Raw genomic sequence first — 20,846 nt, 5'->3', positions numbered from 1 at the left:
CCAGTGATTATATCTTTAAGTGAACTGATTCTAGGTCTAGTCAGCATCTTGGTCAGCATACACGCAGCAAATCCCTTTTACCCTTATTTCAATCTATGTTAGCTTGGTTTCTAGTCTTAGGTTCAGTATTTTAGTCCATCTGGGAGCCTTTGTTATGACTCGCATTGCATCATTGATAACACAACTTTAAATTTTATCTAATCCTAATCCTCCCACCTATTCTAAATGACACTAAACACTGAATCCCCAAAAAGTCCACCTGGTGGGTGTCAACTAACAAGGTTACCCTCAACATTGACAAAACAATATACATATTGTTGGGTAACAACTCCACTGATCAAATTAACCTGATAATTTATTATTCCCAATGTGCAGAGTAGAAGGTAAATTCCTTGGTGTCCACATTACTCCTTACATGTATTAAGACCATTCCCAGGTGACCTTGCTGGGGAGGAGTTGCACACCCACTGTGCACCCCACCACCACCCACCACACCCCTCCACCACCCACCTCCACACCCCTCCACCACCACCCACCACACCCCTCCACCACCCACCACCCACCAGCACGCTCCACACCCCTCCACCACCCACCACCCACCACACCCCTCCACCACCCACCACCCACCAGCACGCTCCACACCCCTCCACCACCCACCACCACCCACCACCACCCATCACCACCACCCACCACCCTTCACAATACTCTCACAAATCCTTGAACAGCTTTACGTGAACACGCCGCCTCGGAAACAATGCACCATTCGTAAAAGAATGTGGATATTTTTTTACATTATTTTGAAATATAACGATATTTCTTGATTGTATATTATGCAACGATTGTGCACCATGGCCACAATTGACATTGTACACTATGGGCATAATATTACATTGTACATTAGGGGTAATTATACACGTCATATGTAATTATACAAGAGGGGTAATTTGCTTTACCTTTTTTTTATTATGACACCCAAGTCCATTATGTTACCCGCCAGAGGTGCTGAAGAACTAGACCCCAACATTCTCTGAGCTAAGATATTTTTATTTGTATTGTCAGTCAAGTTGCATTTGTTTATCATTCACTCAATAATTATACATCCAGCGGGTGATAGTGGACCCATCCTGAGTGGTCTTGGACCCCATACCCATCCTGAGTGGTCTTGGACCCCATACCCATCCTGAGTGGTCTTGGACCCCATACCCATCCTGAGTGGTCTTGGACCCCACACCCATCCTGAGTGGTCTTGGACCCCACACCCATCCTGAGTGGTCTTGGACCCCACACCCATCCTGAGTGGTCTTGGACCCCATACCCATCCTGAGTGGTCTTGGACCCCACACCCATCCTGAGTGGTCTTGGACCCCACACCCATCCTGAGTGGTCTTGGACCCCACACCCATCCTGAGTGGTCTTGGACCCCATACCCATCCTGAGTGGTCTTGGACCCCATACCCATCCTGAGTGGTCTTGGACCCCACACCCATCCTGAGTGGTCTTGGACCCCACACCCATCCTGAGTAGTCTTGGAACCTGAATCTAAATCATTTATATATATTATAAACAACAGAGGTCCCAGGACAGAGCCCTGAGGTACTCCACTAACAACATTATCCCACTCTGACTTAACCCCATTTATACTAACTCTCTGGGCAAACAATGGGCAGAGTTTCTTTCACCCTATGCCCCTGTTACCTAGCAGTAAAATAGGTACCTGGGTGTTAGTCAGCTGTCACGGGCTGCTTCCTGGGGGTGGAGGCCTGGTCGAGGACCGGGCCGCGGGGACACTAAAGCCCCGAAATCATCTCAAGATAACCTCATAACGTGGTGGAGGCCGGTTCCTCGAGCGTGGTGTAATGTGGTCCCTTGATTGTTTCAAGCGTGGGTTGGACATGTTTATGAGTGGGATTGGGTGGTTATAGATAGGAGCTGCCTCGTATGAGCCAATAGGCCTTCTGCAGTTACCTTTATTCTAATGTTCTTATGAAACTATGAGGATGAAATTAGGTACGTTTCGGGCAAACGCTTTCTGTTTGTTAAAACCGTGTATATTGCTATGCTAGCATGTATTAGTTTAGGTTAGGATGTATTTCGCAGGGTTGGGTTAGGTTGAGCTAAATTAGGTTAAGTAGTTTTTTTTCTTGCAATGCATTTGTTATCATTTTATTAATTCTGATAGAATTTACCTACTTAAAATTATCTGTTAGAATAAGGACCTGCCCGAAACGCAGCGCGTACTAGTGGCTTTACAAGAGTGCAATTACTGTACCATGCTATGTATTCTCACAAACCCAATGTACTTTCTTGTATATAAATAAATAAATAAATAAAATAAATATGTAGGCTTCAAAATGCGTGTGACGAATGGGGACGTGTACGATATAACGTGTACGAGGTGACGCGTGCGTCAGATCAGGTGACTCGTCACAACAACAACAACACCTCGCCTCCTGCCGGGCCGCCTCTTGTTGCTCCTCGCCCCTCAACCACCACCACCATTAACCACCATCAACCACCATCAGCCACCACCACCACCACCTTCCTGTTCAACAAGAAGTTCCCAGGGCTCCCACATTATACTGACGCAGGCGCGCATGCCTATTATGCCAAGCCTCCAGATTACAGCACAGGTCACTACAAGTAGATTCTGTCTCTTGTTTGGTTTCACATCATAAGACATTCACATTAGGTCAAGATTTCTGTTTAAAATATACGTGGAAAAAATTATTAGAGAGGACCTGTGACAAGCCGCTGGCTTCTTGCCCCCTTCAAGGCCACTAGAGAAATTGTGGCCATCAAGTAAACTCTCGTAAATATAATAATAATTTATTTAGGGACAGTACATACATAGTTACAGTACAAACATTCTGTTTGATTTAAAGAAAGAGGTAGTACATACAATACCTAAAGTCACTAGTATGCATAGCGTTTCAGGGCAATATGATAGGAAAAGTTTGGTATGTTTAAAGAAGAGTGATGAAATAGAACGACACATTTTGAGGTGCAATTTGAACCCCACTTTCTCAAGGCTGGGGCTGGGGCCAGTGGCTGACCTTTCCCAAGATGCAACGACAGTTTGCTGCCGAGTGAACAGGTATAAAGAAACTTGCTTTAAATAAATAATAATAAATAAATATATGTTTATTTAGGTAAGGTACATACAAGAGATTTATTCAGATTTTTTCAGATCAGAGATTTTAACGTCTTGCCCTGCCTGGGTCTTGAACCTATGCCCATTCAGTTGTTAAAGGACTGTGATAAAACTGTACACTCAAACCAAGAGCACATTCAACCCATTGGCCATCATCCCTCCTGAATCAGCAACACTCCAATCATTTGTTGTATAAAATGTTCCGCTCTTGAAGCTAGGAAGGATACGTTTTTTTTTTTCTCTTTTTTTTTTTTTTTTTTTTATCTGGGCTACTAGCAGTTTTCCCAGCTATAATTTAGCAAGTAATTATTGTGTTTGGGACCAGCATTATTTGTGTATAATGCTAAATTTCTGGTGTAGGATGCAGCTTAAAAGTTGGTGTCACAAATTATCGAATTCCAAATAGAATTCCATAAATATATCCCAAGCCAAGGCCATGTGAACATAGGGATTACTCATTTACCCTTCATATTCTGTCCAATATCCCAGTTCTCAAAATTCCTTCTCCTTACCTAACCTACAGTCTTCATAAAAAATCTCAGGCCTTTCCTAACATCCAAATATTTATAAAATCTCCCAATTTTTACCTGACTACAAATCATCACCCAAATCTCACAACCTCATAGGCTTTCAAATCCTCATCTGATGACCTAGCTCATCAGATGAGGATGATTTTATTTATTCCTATATAATAGCATATTGTTACTCTTAATAGTTGTGGGATTGGCAAGGTCAGACCCAAACAATACCTTTCCTATTCAGGTTTACATGCTAATAAGGTTGCACAAAAATAATCAATTACTGTTCTGTATAGTATTCCATTATATTGTATTTTGTCAAACATTTCTCCTTTCAATAGATCTTTAAATGATTTTCACATACAGTACTCTCAGTACTCAACTTGTGACGTTTCTCCAGTCCGATACATTGCCTCTGATTACTGCCCTCATTTTCTATCAGTCAGAAAATTTTTCATCCATGTTAGAAGTTTACCTGTCACCTCTCCAATATTTTCCAGTTTCCAGGACAACCTGTTATGTGGGACTCTGTCGAAAGCCTTTTTAAGATCCAAATAGATGCAGTCAACCCAACCATCTCTTTCCTGTAAAATCTCTGTGGCTCGATCATAGAAACTCGGTAAATTCGATACACAGGATCTTCCAGATTGAAAATCATACTGTCTGTTTGATATTATATCATTTCACTCCAGGTGTTCTACCCATTTAGTTTTTACTATATTTTCCAATATTTTGACTATTACACTTGTCAATGATACAGGTCTATAATTGAGGGGGTCTTCCCTGCTGCCACTTTTGTAGATTGGAACTATGTTAGCCTTTTTCCACATATCTGCTATGACTCCTGTACACAGGGATGTCTGAAAAATCAACTGAAGTGGAATGCTGAGCTCTGGTGCACATTCTCTTAGAACCCATGATGAAACTCCATCTGGGCCAACTGCTTTTTTCTTACTTAGCCTGGAGCATTTGTTTCAGTTCGTCTCTAGCCACTTTTATGTGCTCTATGCTGTTCTCTGGAATTCTTGTATCTGGTTCTCTGAAGATCTCATTTTGTACAAACACACTTTGGAATTTTTTGTTTAATGTTTCACACATTTCCTTTTCATTTTCTGTGTATCTGTTCCCCATTTTCAACCTCTGAATATTATCCTTTACCTGCAGCTTGCTTTTAATGAATTTATAGAAAAGCCCTGGATATTATTTACATTTATCTGCTATAATGTTCTCAAAGTTCCTCTCTGCCTCTCTCCTTACTGATGTGTAGTTGTTTCTTGAATCTTAGTATCACTGATGGCGAACGGCGAACGTGGGACCACGTTCGCCGTCTTCCATATTTCTGGTAGGTCTCCCGTCTCTAGTGACCTACTATACACTATGGAGAGTGGCAAGCAAAGTGCCTCTGCACACTCTTTCAGTACCCATGGTAAGATCCCGTCTGGACCAGCAACCTTTCTAACATCCAGATTCAGCAGGTGTCTCTTGACCTCCTCACTCGTAATTTCGAACCCTTCCAAGGTCGCCTGGTTTACTTCCCTTTCTCCTAGCACAGTGACCTCACCTTGTTCTATTGTGAAAACCTCCTGGAACCTCCTCCTGGAATGTTCTGGAAAAAGAACATTATGATGGTTCGTGTGGTACGAACAATTGTGTGTGTGTGGCGGAGGAATAAGGGTGAAGGGGGGTGGGAAGGAGTGGGGGGGTGTATGGCCTGCTTGACGTGTTGATACAGTAAATGAATGTCTCCTAGATGAGGTTTACAAATCTGCCTGTCCAAATGTCCTCTGTTCTTGCCTTGTAGGCCTCCCAGTCTATTGTCGTAAAGTTGATGTCCCCCCCAGTACCAACAATCGGGATTTATCTTCGTCAGCTCTTACCATAATCTCTCTCATGACCATTATGAGGCCCTCTCATTTGTCATCCAGTTCTTCCTTTGTCCATGTATTGCTTACTGGTGGGCTGTAGGCATTCAAATATTAATTCTCTTACCTTCAGGTGTTCTTTCACCAGCATAGCCACTCCTCCCCCCTTCCTAGTTTTCCTGTCATGTCTCCAAACTAAGTAGCCCCTTGGGAATACGACCTCATTTAAAATATTTTCTTAAAGTTTCGTCTCTGTTAATGCGACAATATTTGGGACTTTGAGCTGAATTATATCCTTCAACTCCAATATTTTCTATCTCACTCCATCTATGTTGATATATACTACTGTACTTTCAGGAATATTGTTTTCATATTTTGTGCAGTTCCAGGGTGTTCATTGATTTTTTGGATGCCGCTCTTCACTTCTGTTGCTTTCATCACTTACCTATTGGGTTCAAGAGTACAATACTTTTACCCTTGAGTCTGTGTCTCTTTTGGCAATGGACTTCTGTTTTGTTGAGTTCTCACCTTATGCAGCTGCTTATCAGGCCGGAGACGTGCTGCAGAATAACACCTTGTGTACTCACCTAGTTGTGTTTGCGGGGGTTGAGCTCTGGCTCTTTGGTCCCGCCTCTCAACCGTCAATCAACAGGTGTACAGATTCCTGAGCCTATCGGGCTCTGAGAATGTGTTTGTGTGTTTACCTTCTGTGGCCCTTAGCTCGGGTGGGTGCAGCAGCTCCAGATCTTGTGTTTTATGAGGAGGATATCAAGTGTGTGGTTTTGGACACCTGTGTCAAATACACCAGCCTCCACTAATGTGGCTGTCAATGTCAGGTTTGCATGGCCTTGGTCCATTTGGCTTCCCAGTCTACTCAATTGGTACTAGCTTCTTAACATCTTTGATTCAAAAGTCTGCAGATGGATGGGGACCTAGCAGTGTTGCCTTCAAGGCGCACTCTGGAGCCTTGATGGAGGTGGCAGGGCTTTCCATCCCTCCTTGTTCCATTATTTCTGTGGAATGTACTTTAGGGGTCAGCTTCCTAGGGTTCAGGTACTGTACTATCCTTGCTGACACTCGATCTACCTTCACATTTGCACGGCTGAGGTGCAAATGTTAGGTGCATATGGGGTGCAAAGGTTCAGTTAGCTCTGTCTCGGGGCCCTTTACCCCTCTTTGGTGTTTGATATCTAGTCCATAGGATTTGGTGTTCTGTACTCATGGATTTTTTTAACCTTCCATCTTGGTATGCGCTGGATGCCTCCTCTGCTTCCCTATGGGTGCACGTCTAGACCCCAGTTTGTTGCTTGATTCGCTCCCAAATGTATAGTTGTTCATCATCTCATCGTTTCCTTGGCTATGGCTTGAGTAGACTTGCTTCAGTTCCTGCTGCAGAAACTGGCAAAATATTTGTGACAAAACACAATCATGAAGAAACTAAAGTTCCAAGAATAGCTAACACCTTAAGTGGTGTTGGTGGTGCCAACTATGTTAACTTAATGTGAAACTGAGGATGGGCCCTTTCCCTGTCAGAGGTTCTGTGTAGCTTAAGCTGTAACTAGGTGAGGGAGTCCAGGAACAAGCTGGTGGGGATATCTCATAACCTGGACTGTTGCTGGTGGCAAACACATGCAACACAAGTTCTTTTGCATCATAGAAACGATCGTTTGCATCATTATCATCAGGAACCGGCAGTTAATTTTCTTCAAGCATTTCCTGGTTTTGTTGTGTTATGCTTTCTGGTGAGGTTTTTCTCTTGGTTTTGGATTTATCTCTGATCCCCCAAGTGCCTCTCGCCTTTTAGAGAGCACCAGATTATGGATTTGGGTCCTGATAGACAGGGGTGGTCTTGGAGGCATGGTGTGATTTCTTAAGACTTGGCTTGACCAGCACTAATTTTGGGGAGCTATGGAGGGCTCCACCAGAAGAGGTGTTCAATGTTCGATTTTAGATATTCAATTTTATATATTCAATGTTTGATTTTAGATATTCATATTTTCTCTCAAATTACACTTGTATTTCCAGGTTACACTGTGAGCAGTCACCCACCTCCATAACTGTTTAATTTGAAGGCAAGATGGCAGGCTGTCTAAAGGCATCAGAAAATTTACAAGCTGAAAACCTACCATCTGCATCAATACATTTAAATGGCCAGGCTCCTAAGCTTCCAAGCCCAGGCAATGTCCTTTTAAAACTCCTTGCTCATAGTATTGCTATGTTTACCCTTCCATTTTTCTCTTATTATATAGTTAAAGATTTTGTTGAAAAAGAATTTGGTATTGAACATCCAAAAAATTATATTTTTGGAGCAGTTTCTTCCATAATTATGGTGCAAATTGTTATATTTTCATATGTGTATCAGGCATTCAAGGAGGAGCAAATTGCCAAAAAAGTAAAAGCTGCCTCCAAAAGAGAATAATGTAAACGCTCAGTATTATTGAGCTTATTATATTAGTCATTAACAGTACCTTGTTTTATTGTGAAGCTCGAGCAGTAAGTGCAGATTATTTGACCGATACTTTGTGGCCTAGTACAATAATCAGCTTAGTATTTTGTAAGTTCTTTAATAGAATTGTATCTCATTATATACTGAAGCAAGTAAAATGCATTTATTTACGTGATTATTGAAGCATCTCGTATGTGACATTTTTGTTTAAATTGAGAACTTTTTTGTGTTAAATTTTAATTCAGAACGTAGCATGATGCATTCCATTAGATGTAATCATTATAGATATTGTACATTATTTGGTTAAAGTTATATTGTAGTTTCTTTTCCCTCTTAACAGCTGTTAAAGTATTTACTAATCGTGCATCAAGGCAATTAGCACTGAATGTTATTTACTTACCTGTGATACAATAGCTGTTAATTTAACAATTGAGTATATACAAATATGTAGTGTTAGTTCACTAAAATGGGATTTGGATCAAAGGAAAATTGTATACACCTTCTGTATGCAATTTTAGTGTCAAACTGGAGAAGACGGGAGATCAATATAAGGAAAGAAGGCTAAAGATATTTAAAATGATATTCATTCACCATACCTTCCACACTTGAACCTATCGTGGAAACCCAGTGTCACCTTAGCAAACCAAACACAGGAACACCAGTTTACAAAACTATACCTCATTGTAAGGTGCTCCTTGTGAATTATCACAGACATGTCATACACTATCAATCTGTTTCCATTAAGCCTTTATCCATATACAGTGGCACCTCGACATACGATTGCCCCTACTTACGATAATTTCGAGTTACGATATAAATTTCATCGAAAAATGCGACTCGACATTCGATGGTGTCATCGACATCCGATATTTGTTGGTACACGTTCGGGTCGGCCGAGCGCGTGGTTCCCAGTCAAGCGGTCCGACCTACCTCAGTTTACTACAGCTACCAGGTTAGTGACGATCGCGCCTATAAGAAATTCCGCTTTTGTGGTGATTTTTTGCATTTTGAACATTAAAGTAATTATTATATATCACGCCATGAGTCCCAGGAAAGTCAGTGGTAAGGCTCAACATATGAGATCCCATGTAAGAATGACCATAGAGCAGAAACAAGAGATCATTCATAAATATGAAGATGGTGTGCAGGTTGTTGGACAGGCTAGGCAGTACAACAAATCTCAATCAACGATATCCACCATACTAGCTAAGAAAAAGGACATTATGGGTGCTAAAGTGATGCATCATTACAGACAAATGTTAAACGAATGGAAAAACAAATGTCTCTTGACAAATTTGTCGTGAGACAAACAAGCACTGAACCACAACCAGGTCCTAGTGGTATTCAGGCAAAACAAAGGAGAGAGAGAGAGTACCCCAGAGAAAACATCACTGCCTGATGTGATAATGGAAGGGGACTCCCCTTCCAAACAGTAACAACTCTCCTCCTCCCCCATCACCATCTTTCATACGCCATCAAGAGCCCTCCATAAAGGTAAGAGTAACTTTGGTACTGTATTGTAGTTAGAAAAAAAAACATTGTATTCAGTATAAAATGTATTTTTGTTAATATTTTGGAGGGTGGGGAACGGATTAATTCAAATCCCTTTATTTCTTATGGGAAAATTCGCTTCGACTTCCGATCCGTCTCTGGGAACGGATTAGCATCGGAAGTCGAGGCCCCATTGTACTGTGCTGTAACTTCTCATGTCTGTTCACTCAATCCATATATCCCCGTACAACTGTCATATCTGCCCATCATGACATTATTCTTCTCCTACCATGACATATTGTACATGTATAACATTGTTGAGAACAGGAAGTCTGTCAGGCTTACTGAACTTCTTTTAGTTATAGACGAGACTGTCCATAAAGTCACCCCATCCAATTAATAGTCAGATAAAACAATGCTTAACCTGACTGATCAAGTGATATACCTCCAGGTAAATCTTTGAAAATATTGTTGGTGTGCAATGACTCAACATTGATTCAACATTGCTCGAGCATAGTGTATCAACTTGTTTTACCCATTGGGCCCTTCACAACTTCACTCACTGAACACAGTAGTTGAACATTTTCTTGTAAATATGTGTATTTATCAACAGGCATAGTAACAAGGAAAAATCTGTGTTCTGAAATGTGTATATACAGTACTTGGAAAGTGTATGCAACTTGCCAGTTGTTGAGAACTGAAATCACATAACTAGCTGTAGAAGAAAAGTATGGAACTTTGTGATAAGATGCCAATGATTGTAGTTTAGAGGTGTGAGGTCATGTCACCTGATCAAACTTGTAGTTTTCCACCGAATTGCATCAGTTAAATCAAACATTGAATCAAACATTTTTGTTAGGGAGGCACTCTTGATGTGAGAGAAGTATTCTATACAAAGGCAAATCGAGACATGGGTACACCTTTAGGGCAAATCTGGGAAAATGACGATGACATAACGAATAAACTTTGAAAACTTTGAGTAAATGTTACTCGAGCATGTTTTACACATAGGGCAGCTGACATAACATGAGTGAAATATGTTGTCCAGACCACACACTAGGTGAAGGGACGACGACGTTTCGGTCCGTCCTGGACCATTCTCAAGTCGATTTTGAGAATCGACCTGAGAATGGTCCAGGACAGACCAAAATGTCGTCATCCCTTCACCTTCTAGAGTGTGGTCTGGTCAACATACTTTAGCCACATTATTGTGACTCATCGCCTGCATGAGTGAAATATCTTTTAATCCTGAAGAGAATGAAATACTCTTGACAATCACCGAGATGTAATATTTCCAGGACAAATTGGACATTGATGAACTGTGAGATACGAGTTTTTCAAATAAGGGTTGTTAATCCAACCTGTCGTTTTGAATAATACATTGCATTTTAATGTCAAAATCCTCAATGGCCCAAATATGATGTACAGTACTTTAAATCATAGTGGCTTACAAGCAACCACTTTTTCTGTGGAGAGCCCCTTTGGCTCCCCGGAGCTATACCGGGCTGATGTGTATATATTCGAACCCCAGTTGGAAACAGACCCAACTATAGGATGGGTTAACCCAAGTATCGCGCTTCCAAAAGGGTCGCCCAAGTTGGAAAAGACGAACGCTGAAAGAATATTGTTGAAAACATCTTGATAACTGATTAAACCAAAATTATTTATTAGTCAGAAGAAAGACAGAAACGCGATCTATATGTAAAACCTCTACCAGACAAATATTTTAAGTAAAACCGAAGATATTTGTAGTTGTATAAAAGTGGCAGTTTTCATCGCTCGTCAAACTCAAAAACCGCAGCATTCATCTCAGAACCATGCCTATTTCACGCAGATTCCTTAATAAACGTAAGAGTTTTATATGTCACAAGAAAGACAGATATATAAGCTTCGTTCTAAATACCTTACCATGGGCATATTTAAATTTAAAGCGAAGATACGTGTACAGTACTTTTATAATAGCCGAGCTCCGACACCGGACAGATCGATCGACGGAGCAACTCTCTCTCAGAACAATGCTTATTTCACGTAAATTTGTAAATAATCGTAAATTTTTTATATGCCTCAAGAAAGATAGGAATATAAGGCTCATTTTAAACACTTTATCATAGACATAATTAAAGTTCTAATGAAGATTCATGTATTTTAATAATCGCCGAGCTCCGACCCCCGCATAGACTGAGCGACAGAACAACTCTCTCAGAAGAATGAAAGTCAGTAGTACAAGGATTACAAGAAAACAAGCTCTGGAATAAATATTTACATTTTCATAAATATGCATATAAATTATATACAGTATTCATATAAAACTAACAATAAATGCTAAAGTCTTCTTACAAATTGTATATTTGAAGAAGGGAAGGATCATTCCTCTCTGAAGTCAGTGGGGAGATATAAGATATTTTAAGTTTGTACTTCAATTTAATGCCTGAAGAATACCAAATACAGTAGAATATATGTTTTTCAGTGAGCATTTTCCTCATTATCAGGTACTAAGAAAGTTCTGAGGTGCTGCATAAGGTAGAGAAATTGACAAACCAGGTAATGTTAAACCTGATGCTGCACCAGAACAGGCATTGATATCTTTTTGTCAATTGTGGTAAATTAAACAATACACTACATTTAAGGTACACAACTTTCAAGATACCGAGTATTTGGCAGAGGCCAATTTTTTAGTGTACTGGCCAGTGTGTGTGTACAATCTGAAGTAAAAAATTTTATATGACTATACCTGGTGTGTGCAAGCAGGTTTTCTTTCTATAGCTGTTGATGATTATCATCATTATGTTGTTGGATTTGGTGTGTTTTGAGAGAGAACAGTACTAAACAGCATCTACTACTGTTTATCATACTGCTACAAGACATGTTCATTCATATTTTTATGTTACTCTCAGTCTTTCAGAAAAATAGATAAAAGTATGTATACTGTATATATAAACATATATACACACATATATAAATATAATACATACAGTGAGTTCGAAAGGTCAGGTGAGATTAACATAAATATATTACAGAATATAATTATTACAGGGCAAATGTAAAGAATGGATTTTACAGCCTGATAATGTCTCCTAAATACAACTCAGGAGAACCAGGCAGTATGTGTGAGATAAAGATGGTCCTTGTTTTGTTTAATTGGTGGTCATACATGAATCTATAAGGAATATGTGAGATCTATGATACCAACTGCTTAGAGCAGTGGATACTCGTACATACTTTGGACATTTTCCTTCCCTTGTGAAAAAAAAAGCAATGATATGAATAACTGGCAGTTACAAATGCAAAACTTTGGTGTTGATAACTCAGTTTCTGAGTTATAATTGGTAATTCTAGGGTGGTAGCATCACATAGGCTTATTGAAACACTTCACTTTGTCTTCTTATCCAGAGGGAAAATGTAGGATGTCACAAAGGTGTGTTCACAACACTTGTTAAGATTTGTTTATGCATTCCAACACATTTAGGTAAAGGGCTGCTTCCAAAACACTTTTTCACAGTATGGAGAGCCAACATATCATACTAAAATGGATTATTATATTTGTTCAAGTACAAATTTTCAACAATGTACATGTATGTCTGTAGTAATGTTGCACTTGCTACAAGCTATTGAGCACTCCAATTTGTCTGTTAAACGGGCATTTTTATCTTTGGATATTGGGAACACCTCAGTGTTAAGCTTTAATATTCATGCAGTTTTGTAAAACTATTATAGTTTCCATGTTTATTCAAACACAATGTAGTCATTAACTCCGACAAACCATAACGTTGCCATTTTTTTATTGGATATAATTGATCAATAATGATCATTCAAGTTATTTGTACTTTGTGAACTGAATTCCACAAAGAAATTCACAGTGGTGCTATACAAGCGTAGACAACTCGTGTGGTGGTGTGGTGCCCGAGAGGTCAAGTGTGGCATTAGGAAGAGGAGAAGCATTCAGCTCTCGAAGCCTAACTTCTTGGCTGACTGCTTGCTGTATATTCTGCTGTGTCATTGCTTTAGTTTTTTCCTGTAAAGCAGAGAAAGCCACATTAATACTGTGAGACCATACAGTACAGTACTGTAGTAACACTTACAAATATTATTATACTCTACAGGGGTATGAAACAGTAATGCTGTTAATAAAACATCAACATTGTCTTCAAAAAATATCAATAACAGTGTTCAACACACTAATTAATGCCATCAGAAATATTGTACGTTGTTTAATTCATGTACTGTAGTTATCATATAAAGAAAACTGGACAATCTACAACAAATTTATGCAGACATAGAAAGTGATATTGCCAAGTCACAATTTTTTTCTTTCCATGTAATTATGGAGGCCAATGTCTAGATATGAATAGATAGTCAATTAACATACAGTATACATACTGTATATATATGCAACAATGATAAAAAGCTTATCTATAATGATACTCATAGTATATATATATATATATATATATATATATATATATATATATATATATATATATATATACACACATACATACTAGTATATAAAATGTATGTATGTATATGCAAATCAATCACATGTGCATGAAAATGAAATGACTAAGTCTGAATGCTATCAGTACAGGATTATTTTTTATTTGTCAGTGCAGTCATAAGGCCAATTTTTTCTGTAATATTTCATAAAAGATCTCACCAAATATGCTTTTCTATATGGTGATTAAGAATAGATAAAAAACATAATGCTAATCATTGCACTTGTAACATACAATTATGTTACGTTGTTTGGTTGATTAGATACACAGAGTTTAGTGGTTTTGATATTTATTTAGTAGTCTTGGTTACAACAGTCTGTGTTTAGCAGTGTCATAGAAGTTAAGACGGAGCCTGGAGCATAGCAGAGAGCCGAGTGAATGCCGGGGTAGAGAGCTCAGATGCGGGGTGAGAGTCGTAGAGCGTGGCGTTCTGAATGCAAGCGGAGTCGAAGAGCTCAACGGGTGGGGCTAAAGCGTGGAAGCTTGATGCGGCCGGAGTCTCGCTGTCTGCTGTGTCAAAGCTGAAGTCTCTTGGAGTCGGTAGGAACTGTGCACACCGAGTGCTACGTTCTTGAGGTTAAAGGTATGTGGTAACTCTCAAGCGTTTGTACTGAAGTTAACTGAACCACTGTGGAAATTATACTGATGATTACTTGTTGTTTTAGTTGTTTTAGATTTAGCTACTCAGAACAAAAAGTTCCAAGTAGCATAGCCTATGGTGAGCCCATAAGTGGAGGCTCGCTGGAGCCATTATCTGTATCAATAGCTGGATGATTACTCGCTTCTCGATTGCTTATATAATCGGACCACACCTCAATTGGCTGGAAAGTGTGTTAACTTCAATTAGGGAAGAGGTACGAGTTTTGTCATTAGTGGATTAAGTAGACTTTAACAAATCCATCTCATTAAGCTAATGAGAGTTTGGAGCAAGTTTATTATTGGCCAAATATACTTGCTACATAACTCCCCCTTCCAGGGAATGAAAGAAATGAAATACAGCAAAAATAACGAGGCTATTCCCTGGGTTGCTGTGGAGAATGTAGTACAGTACCAAAATATGCAGGGAGCATGTGGACAAGCTCGGTGTAGCAGGATAGAAGAATGTGTACAGTTATTGCATCCTGGGTCTCTGGTGGAGCATTTAGATCTGGGACGGATGGGCTCGGGCACCAGGACTATAGGAGGTAATGTAGGCACGTATTCAGGACAACAAGGGATTCACTGTCAGAGCCGAACTGTCCTGGCGGCGACGAAGAATGAAACGCAAGCTGTAGGTCCTGTACTGCGCAAGGAAAGTGCTAGAGTCGGCAGAGTGGCAGAACACAGTGAACGTGGTAGATGAATCTGATGAAAGAGCAGCTGTTGCGGAAGTTCCTGTAGGACCAGCAGTGCCCTGACAGCAACAGAGAGTCAGCTAGACAGGCTGTAGATCCTGCATTATGTAGTTACTGATGAGGCTGTCTGATGAGTAAGCGATGATCGTGGTGCAGCAAGCTGTAGTAGATGAACATGCAGAGATTATCACAATGAAAATCATAACCGACATGAAATTGCAAACAGCATTCCACGGAACGTGGCAGCAATCCACAGCAGGCAGCAGCAGTAGCGGCTGAGGTCCAGTGAGAGGCCATGTTGTATTCTGTCGGGGCTGGGTATTGCCGACACACTCTGGGGTCACCATTGTAATGTCAATTATGGTGACAATAAACACAAACACTAAAAGAATGTGTATTAGGACGAATGTAGTATACAGAAGTTTGCAGGTGAAACTTGGCAAGCAATGGTGTGATGGCAAGTCGAGTGCATGGCGAGTCGGTGTTGAAGAGTGCACTAACTTTCAAGCGTCTGTACTGAAGTTAACTGAATCACTGTTGAAATTACACAGATTACTCGATTGATTGATTGATGAAGATTATGCCACCCAAGAGGTGGCATGGGCATGAATAGCCCATAAGTGGTAGATTTTTTGTTTAATAAATGTATACTGTGTGGTTTGAGGTCTCATTTAATCGTCAGGCTGCTATTGCGGGGGAGGATACTGCTGGACAGTATTTATGAGGGTGTCCAACTGCTGGACACCTTTTTTTGACCAGAAGAGTGGCAGTGTTGATGGCTTCAGGGTGGTTACTGCAAGATTCAGGAACTCTTAAGTTCCTGAATCTTCCCGAAGTTCTTCTAAGTTTGTTGGTTGCTTCACATTCCAGGAGATAGTGAAGGAGTGGCTTTTCTGTGATTGTTTGGCAGAAGATGCATTTACTCTGAATTCACCACTCTCCCAGTTGCATCTGTAGATGATTATTCACTTCTCGATTGCTTATATAATCGGACCACACCTCACCTAATAGGTTGGAAAGTGTTAACTGTAATTAGGGAAAAGGTATGAGTTGTTATTAGAGGATTAAGTAGACTTAACAAACCCATCGCTAATGAGAGTTTGGAGCAAGTATATTATTGACCAAATACACTCGCTACACACTAATTACAGAAACAAGTGTCATGGTTTCCCATTGTTAGGGACAGGAAGCCTGCTAGAGGAACCTCAATATACCTATGCCAAAAATTGATCTTCCCCAGGATATAATGCAACCCACAACAGTTGCCTAAGTCCAAGGTGATCATGTTTTGCTAGGTAAACAGACGCATCAGGAGTAAAGAAACGTCTCTGAACAGTTCTTTCTGCCCAGAAACTGAATCTGGGTCCTTCCAGTTGTAAGCCACCATGGCAATTATGTACATAAAATTCCATGTAATTTTTGTAAAATCAAATCAAATCAAACCTTTATAATTTAAATAAACAGTGAACATCACCCCTCCTCATTATCTGGACAGACATTTCCTGTGCAGGCGATGAGTCACAATAACGTGGCTGAAGTATGTTGACCAGACCACACGCTAGAAGTTGAAGGGACGACGACGTTTCGGTCCGTCCTGGACCATTCTCAATCGACTTGAGAATGGTCCAGGACGGACCGAAATGTCGTCGTCCCTTCAACTTCTAGTGTGTGGTCTGGTCAACATTTCCTGTTCTCCGCCTCTACTAACCACAACATGTTCAGTTAATACAGGTTTACCCCAATTATCCATAAACTCTCAGTGATTTGGTAGCAGAGTCTGTATTAATAAATGTAAATAAATACTCTACTTCAGAATTGCATTAATTTTACTGGCTATTATTGTACACAAAATCAACATGGGTAAAATATACTATTTACTCACCTTTTGCCAAATAAAAACATTATGAATCATAGCACAGCCACAGAAGATGATGCCCACCCCGATGAACACAGAGGTCAGGATGGCAGGTGTTGATTGGAAATGGATGAATGTGTACAAAATAACACCTGGAATACAAGGCATATTTAATGTAAAATGAAGACCCATATTTTGTTTCTTGCTGTATATTTATTGACATTTTATTTTATAAGCTGGGTCATAATGTGTATATAGTATCATCACGAGCTATTATGTGCCTCTTTAACTCTTTACAGCACCACCCACAGGATGTGTATGGGGTGCACTATAAGTGACGCGACCAACTCTCATTGATTGTGTTCTCTGTTTTGCCTGGGATAAATTGATTACAGTAGTGTGAATAGTTCCTCATGACTGTTCTTCCATACTATTCATTCAGATCTTCTGCATCATTAGTGTGATTCATGTTCAATGTTTGTTGTTTAACATGTGACTGCTTGAAATCATTTATAAACAATCAGTTTTTTGCTGTTTTATGCATTGAAGTTCCTCAAAGTTAGAAAAAGCACAGTATAATTCATCATTATACTGTATTATATACAAGTACAATTATAATTCAGTATAGTTCATAATTATATGTAAAAACTGAATATCAAGTAAATTATTATATATCAGATGTAACAGTACCAGAGTTTGACATACCTGTGAGAAATACAGGTACTGAAATGAAGAAGCCTCCCACAGCACATACTCTGGACACCGAGGACTGGCGCAAGTACTTGCTCATTCTGCCAAGGAAAACAAGATTTGTTATTTGATGTAACATTATACATGTATTATATAATCAATTCCACGACAACAATACTTTTGACTTTGCAATAAACAAATGTGCACTATATTACTGCACAGTGTGTGCTTCCACAATAAAAGAAATTATTGTAACTAAAAGGACAAAGAACCATCAAGAGAAGCTGAACTTTGCTCAAATCCACACGTGACCTGTGTTGACCCTTACAAAACACGTATGCGACATGTGAGTGGATGCATGATATGGGTATCTTTGTGTGTGTAATTACCTAAGTGTGGTTACAGGATGCCAAAGTAATAAAAATTCTACACAAGGAATAGAAAAACTAATTTCTGAAGCATATGATGCCTGCTTGATAGGGTTCTAGGAGTTCTACTCCCCAAGCCCAGCCCGAGGCCAGGCTTGACTTTGTGAGAGTTTGGTCCACTAGGCTGTTGCTTGCAGCAGCCCGCAGGCCCACATACCCACCACAGCCTGGTTGGTCCAGCACTCCTTGGAGGAAACTATCTAGTTTCCTCTTGAAGATGTCCACGGTTGTTCCAGCAATATTTCTTATGCTTGCTGGGAGGATGTTGACCAACCGTGGACCTCTGATGTTTATACAGTGTTCTCTGATTGTGCCTATGGCACCCCCTGCTCTTCACTGGTTCTATTCTGCATTTTCTTCCATATTGTTCACTCCAGTACATTGTTATTTTACTGTGTAGATCTGGGACCTAGCCCTCCAGTATTTTCCACGTGTATATTAATTGATATCTCTCTCTCTTCTCCTTTCTAGTGAGTACATTTGGAGAGCTTTGAAACGATCCCAATAATTTAGGTGGTTTTGTAGTAAATTGTTACTACAAAATTTCTACATTTACTACATTTACAAAGTTACTACATTTCCATGGTGTGAGTAAGTAAATAAGCGAGTATCTTAGAATAGTTATCCATGTATTACTTATACGGATAAGTATTATGCATATATACTTATATCCATGTACCTTAGGCATTCATGGTGTGTAAGTAAGCTCCTTCATGTGACAGCCAGTTTAATTTAAGTTCAAGCACGTTTATTGAGACCATAACATACATCTCAAACGGTTAGAGTAGCTTAGGCTATTTCTACCCTCCAGATGACAGCCAGTTACCAGCCCTTGTTTTAATGGATATCTTCATTTACTTAAAAATAAATTAAATATAAAGAAATTATTAAAAGAAAGTTTAGGTATTATATAATTATTTTGAAGCAGTATCACTCGTCACGGTGAGGATATTTCTTATAGATAACAATTGTAAGTAATGAATGAAGATTGATGTATTCGTCTACTGCACTTAGTACCAACCCTTTGTAAGTCATATGGAGATCAATTCAAAACACCTGTTGCAGATAGTGTGGTGCCGGGGCCAGGCAGGGAGGGGAGTGTAAGTGCTGGGGTAGAGAGTTTTTATGTAGCAGGTGCAGACGGAGGAATCTGGCGGGGCGGGAGTCCACCGCCACTATACCTGGCGGGGCGCACGGGTCAAAACTCCCACAACTATTGCTCGTATCGGCAACCTCGTCCCCCAGTAACCCCCTTCCTTATTAAACCAAATGTAACAAATATATATGAAGGCGATAACAATGGACGACATGTGTGAAAAGCATTAAGGATAGAGGTAATACGAGGCGGTAAGCCGGGCGCAAAGTTTTCTTGGGCAAGAATGTGTGCGGGGTCCCGTTACTGCTAGTGGCCGCTCACGCTAGACCGTCGGGCCGCCGCTACTGTGGGTCAGGCAGCCCTACACCGCCTCGTGGCTATGTGCCCACTACACGCCCTCCTCACCCCAGCTAGCCTAGCCTAGACTACAATACTAGTGGCACTGGAGGAGTATCTGTTGTTGTTATAGATTCAGCTACTCGGAACAACTTCCTAGTAGCACGGTATGGAGAGCCGGTAGCGTACCTGGTACAGGAGCGGGGCAAGTAGCACGGGCTATGGTGAGCCCGTAGTGGACTTACCTGGCACAGGATCGGTGCGTGTGCGGAGGAGTGTTTGGTTCACAAGCTCCCACACTGTTGTGTGAGGTGGCAACTGTGTGCTTATTACCACCTCACGTACAACCCTAGTTGTTTTTAACTCGCATGACTCATTTTATCCGGATCTTCAACCAGAAACTACTAGAACTAGGCAGAGAGAATCCAGTAAAATATTCTGAAATATATCTGGTTCATTGATCTAAAAATATCATCCAAAGAGCCTGCTTGTATTTTTTTACGCTAAAAGTCAAGATAAATTATGAGTGAATCTGTGCAACTTGATATCGGGCCGAAAGTGAAATTATCTGGGCCAATGTCTTGGTTTGTATAGTTGTGAACTATGGGAGTTGTGCGACGCTCACCGTGTTAGGCTAAACTGTGAGTACAGGAAATGTGGAAGACGTATCTTAGGCTTCCATCCTCGCACTCTTGTATCGCTTCATGTCCTCGCCTACACTTAAAGAAATAAGAAGTGTAGAGGATATGTTTGAAGTGTGTGTTATCCAGACTAGCCCTTGCGTCTGCCCACAATGTTAAACTCTTCCTCCATTTCCACATGCATGTCTTACAAGCACAGTGTTCTCCTGTATGTTCTTTGTAACGCAAAGGCTGTGCAAATTTCTAATTTTGATGTTATATTTAGTCAACGTAAGTCTCATATTTCAATAAATTCTTGTATTATTAACTTTCGTTGCCACTATGCCATCACTCAGACTGTAAGTAATGCTATATAATTTGTCAATCAGTTTCTTGCGGCCATACAACGTGTTCTGTACAGATGAAGTTCATGAACACCTGCCTCGCTGTACAAGATAATTAGCTGTGAGGTAATAGTAGTAGATCTCTGGTTTTTATAATGTGTATATTAATATCGTTAGTATTG

At 40.1% G+C, this 20,846-nt stretch overlaps 2 protein-coding genes across 7 annotated transcripts in view; one reads left to right on the top strand and one right to left on the bottom strand.

Annotated features, from left to right (window-relative positions):
* The first annotated feature begins 7,608 nt into the window (after window positions 1–7,608).
* Window positions 7,609–7,950, top strand: LOC138359568 (uncharacterized). Its single transcript, XM_069318913.1, has one exon. It carries the CDS (start codon window positions 7,609–7,611, stop codon window positions 7,948–7,950), a length of 342 nt encoding a protein of 113 aa, XP_069175014.1.
* A 3,765-nt stretch (window positions 7,951–11,715) lies between these two features.
* LOC123774051 (uncharacterized) overlaps window positions 11,716–20,846 on the bottom strand; it is a 78,432-nt gene continuing 69,301 nt past the window's right edge. For 4 of the 6 annotated variants that reach the window (XM_069318783.1, XM_045768170.2, XM_069318784.1 and 1 more), the window contains 3 exons: window positions 17,856–17,941; window positions 17,178–17,302; window positions 11,716–13,480 (listed from right to left, as the gene is read on the bottom strand). In XM_069318783.1, coding sequence (XP_069174884.1) covers window positions 13,331–13,480; window positions 17,178–17,302; window positions 17,856–17,941 — 361 coding nt within the window. In that variant the 3' untranslated portion in view covers window positions 11,716–13,330. Of the gene's footprint in view, window positions 13,481–16,180; window positions 16,322–17,177; window positions 17,303–17,855; window positions 17,942–20,846 lie in introns of those variants that run through there. The other 2 variants (XM_069318786.1, XM_069318787.1) reach the window with 2 other exon arrangements.

Source organism: Procambarus clarkii, chromosome 91 (genome assembly GCF_040958095.1).
Source record: "Procambarus clarkii isolate CNS0578487 chromosome 91, FALCON_Pclarkii_2.0, whole genome shotgun sequence".
NCBI lineage: Eukaryota > Metazoa > Arthropoda > Malacostraca > Decapoda > Cambaridae > Procambarus > Procambarus clarkii.
This window is presented reverse-complemented; position numbering and strand designations above follow the sequence as displayed.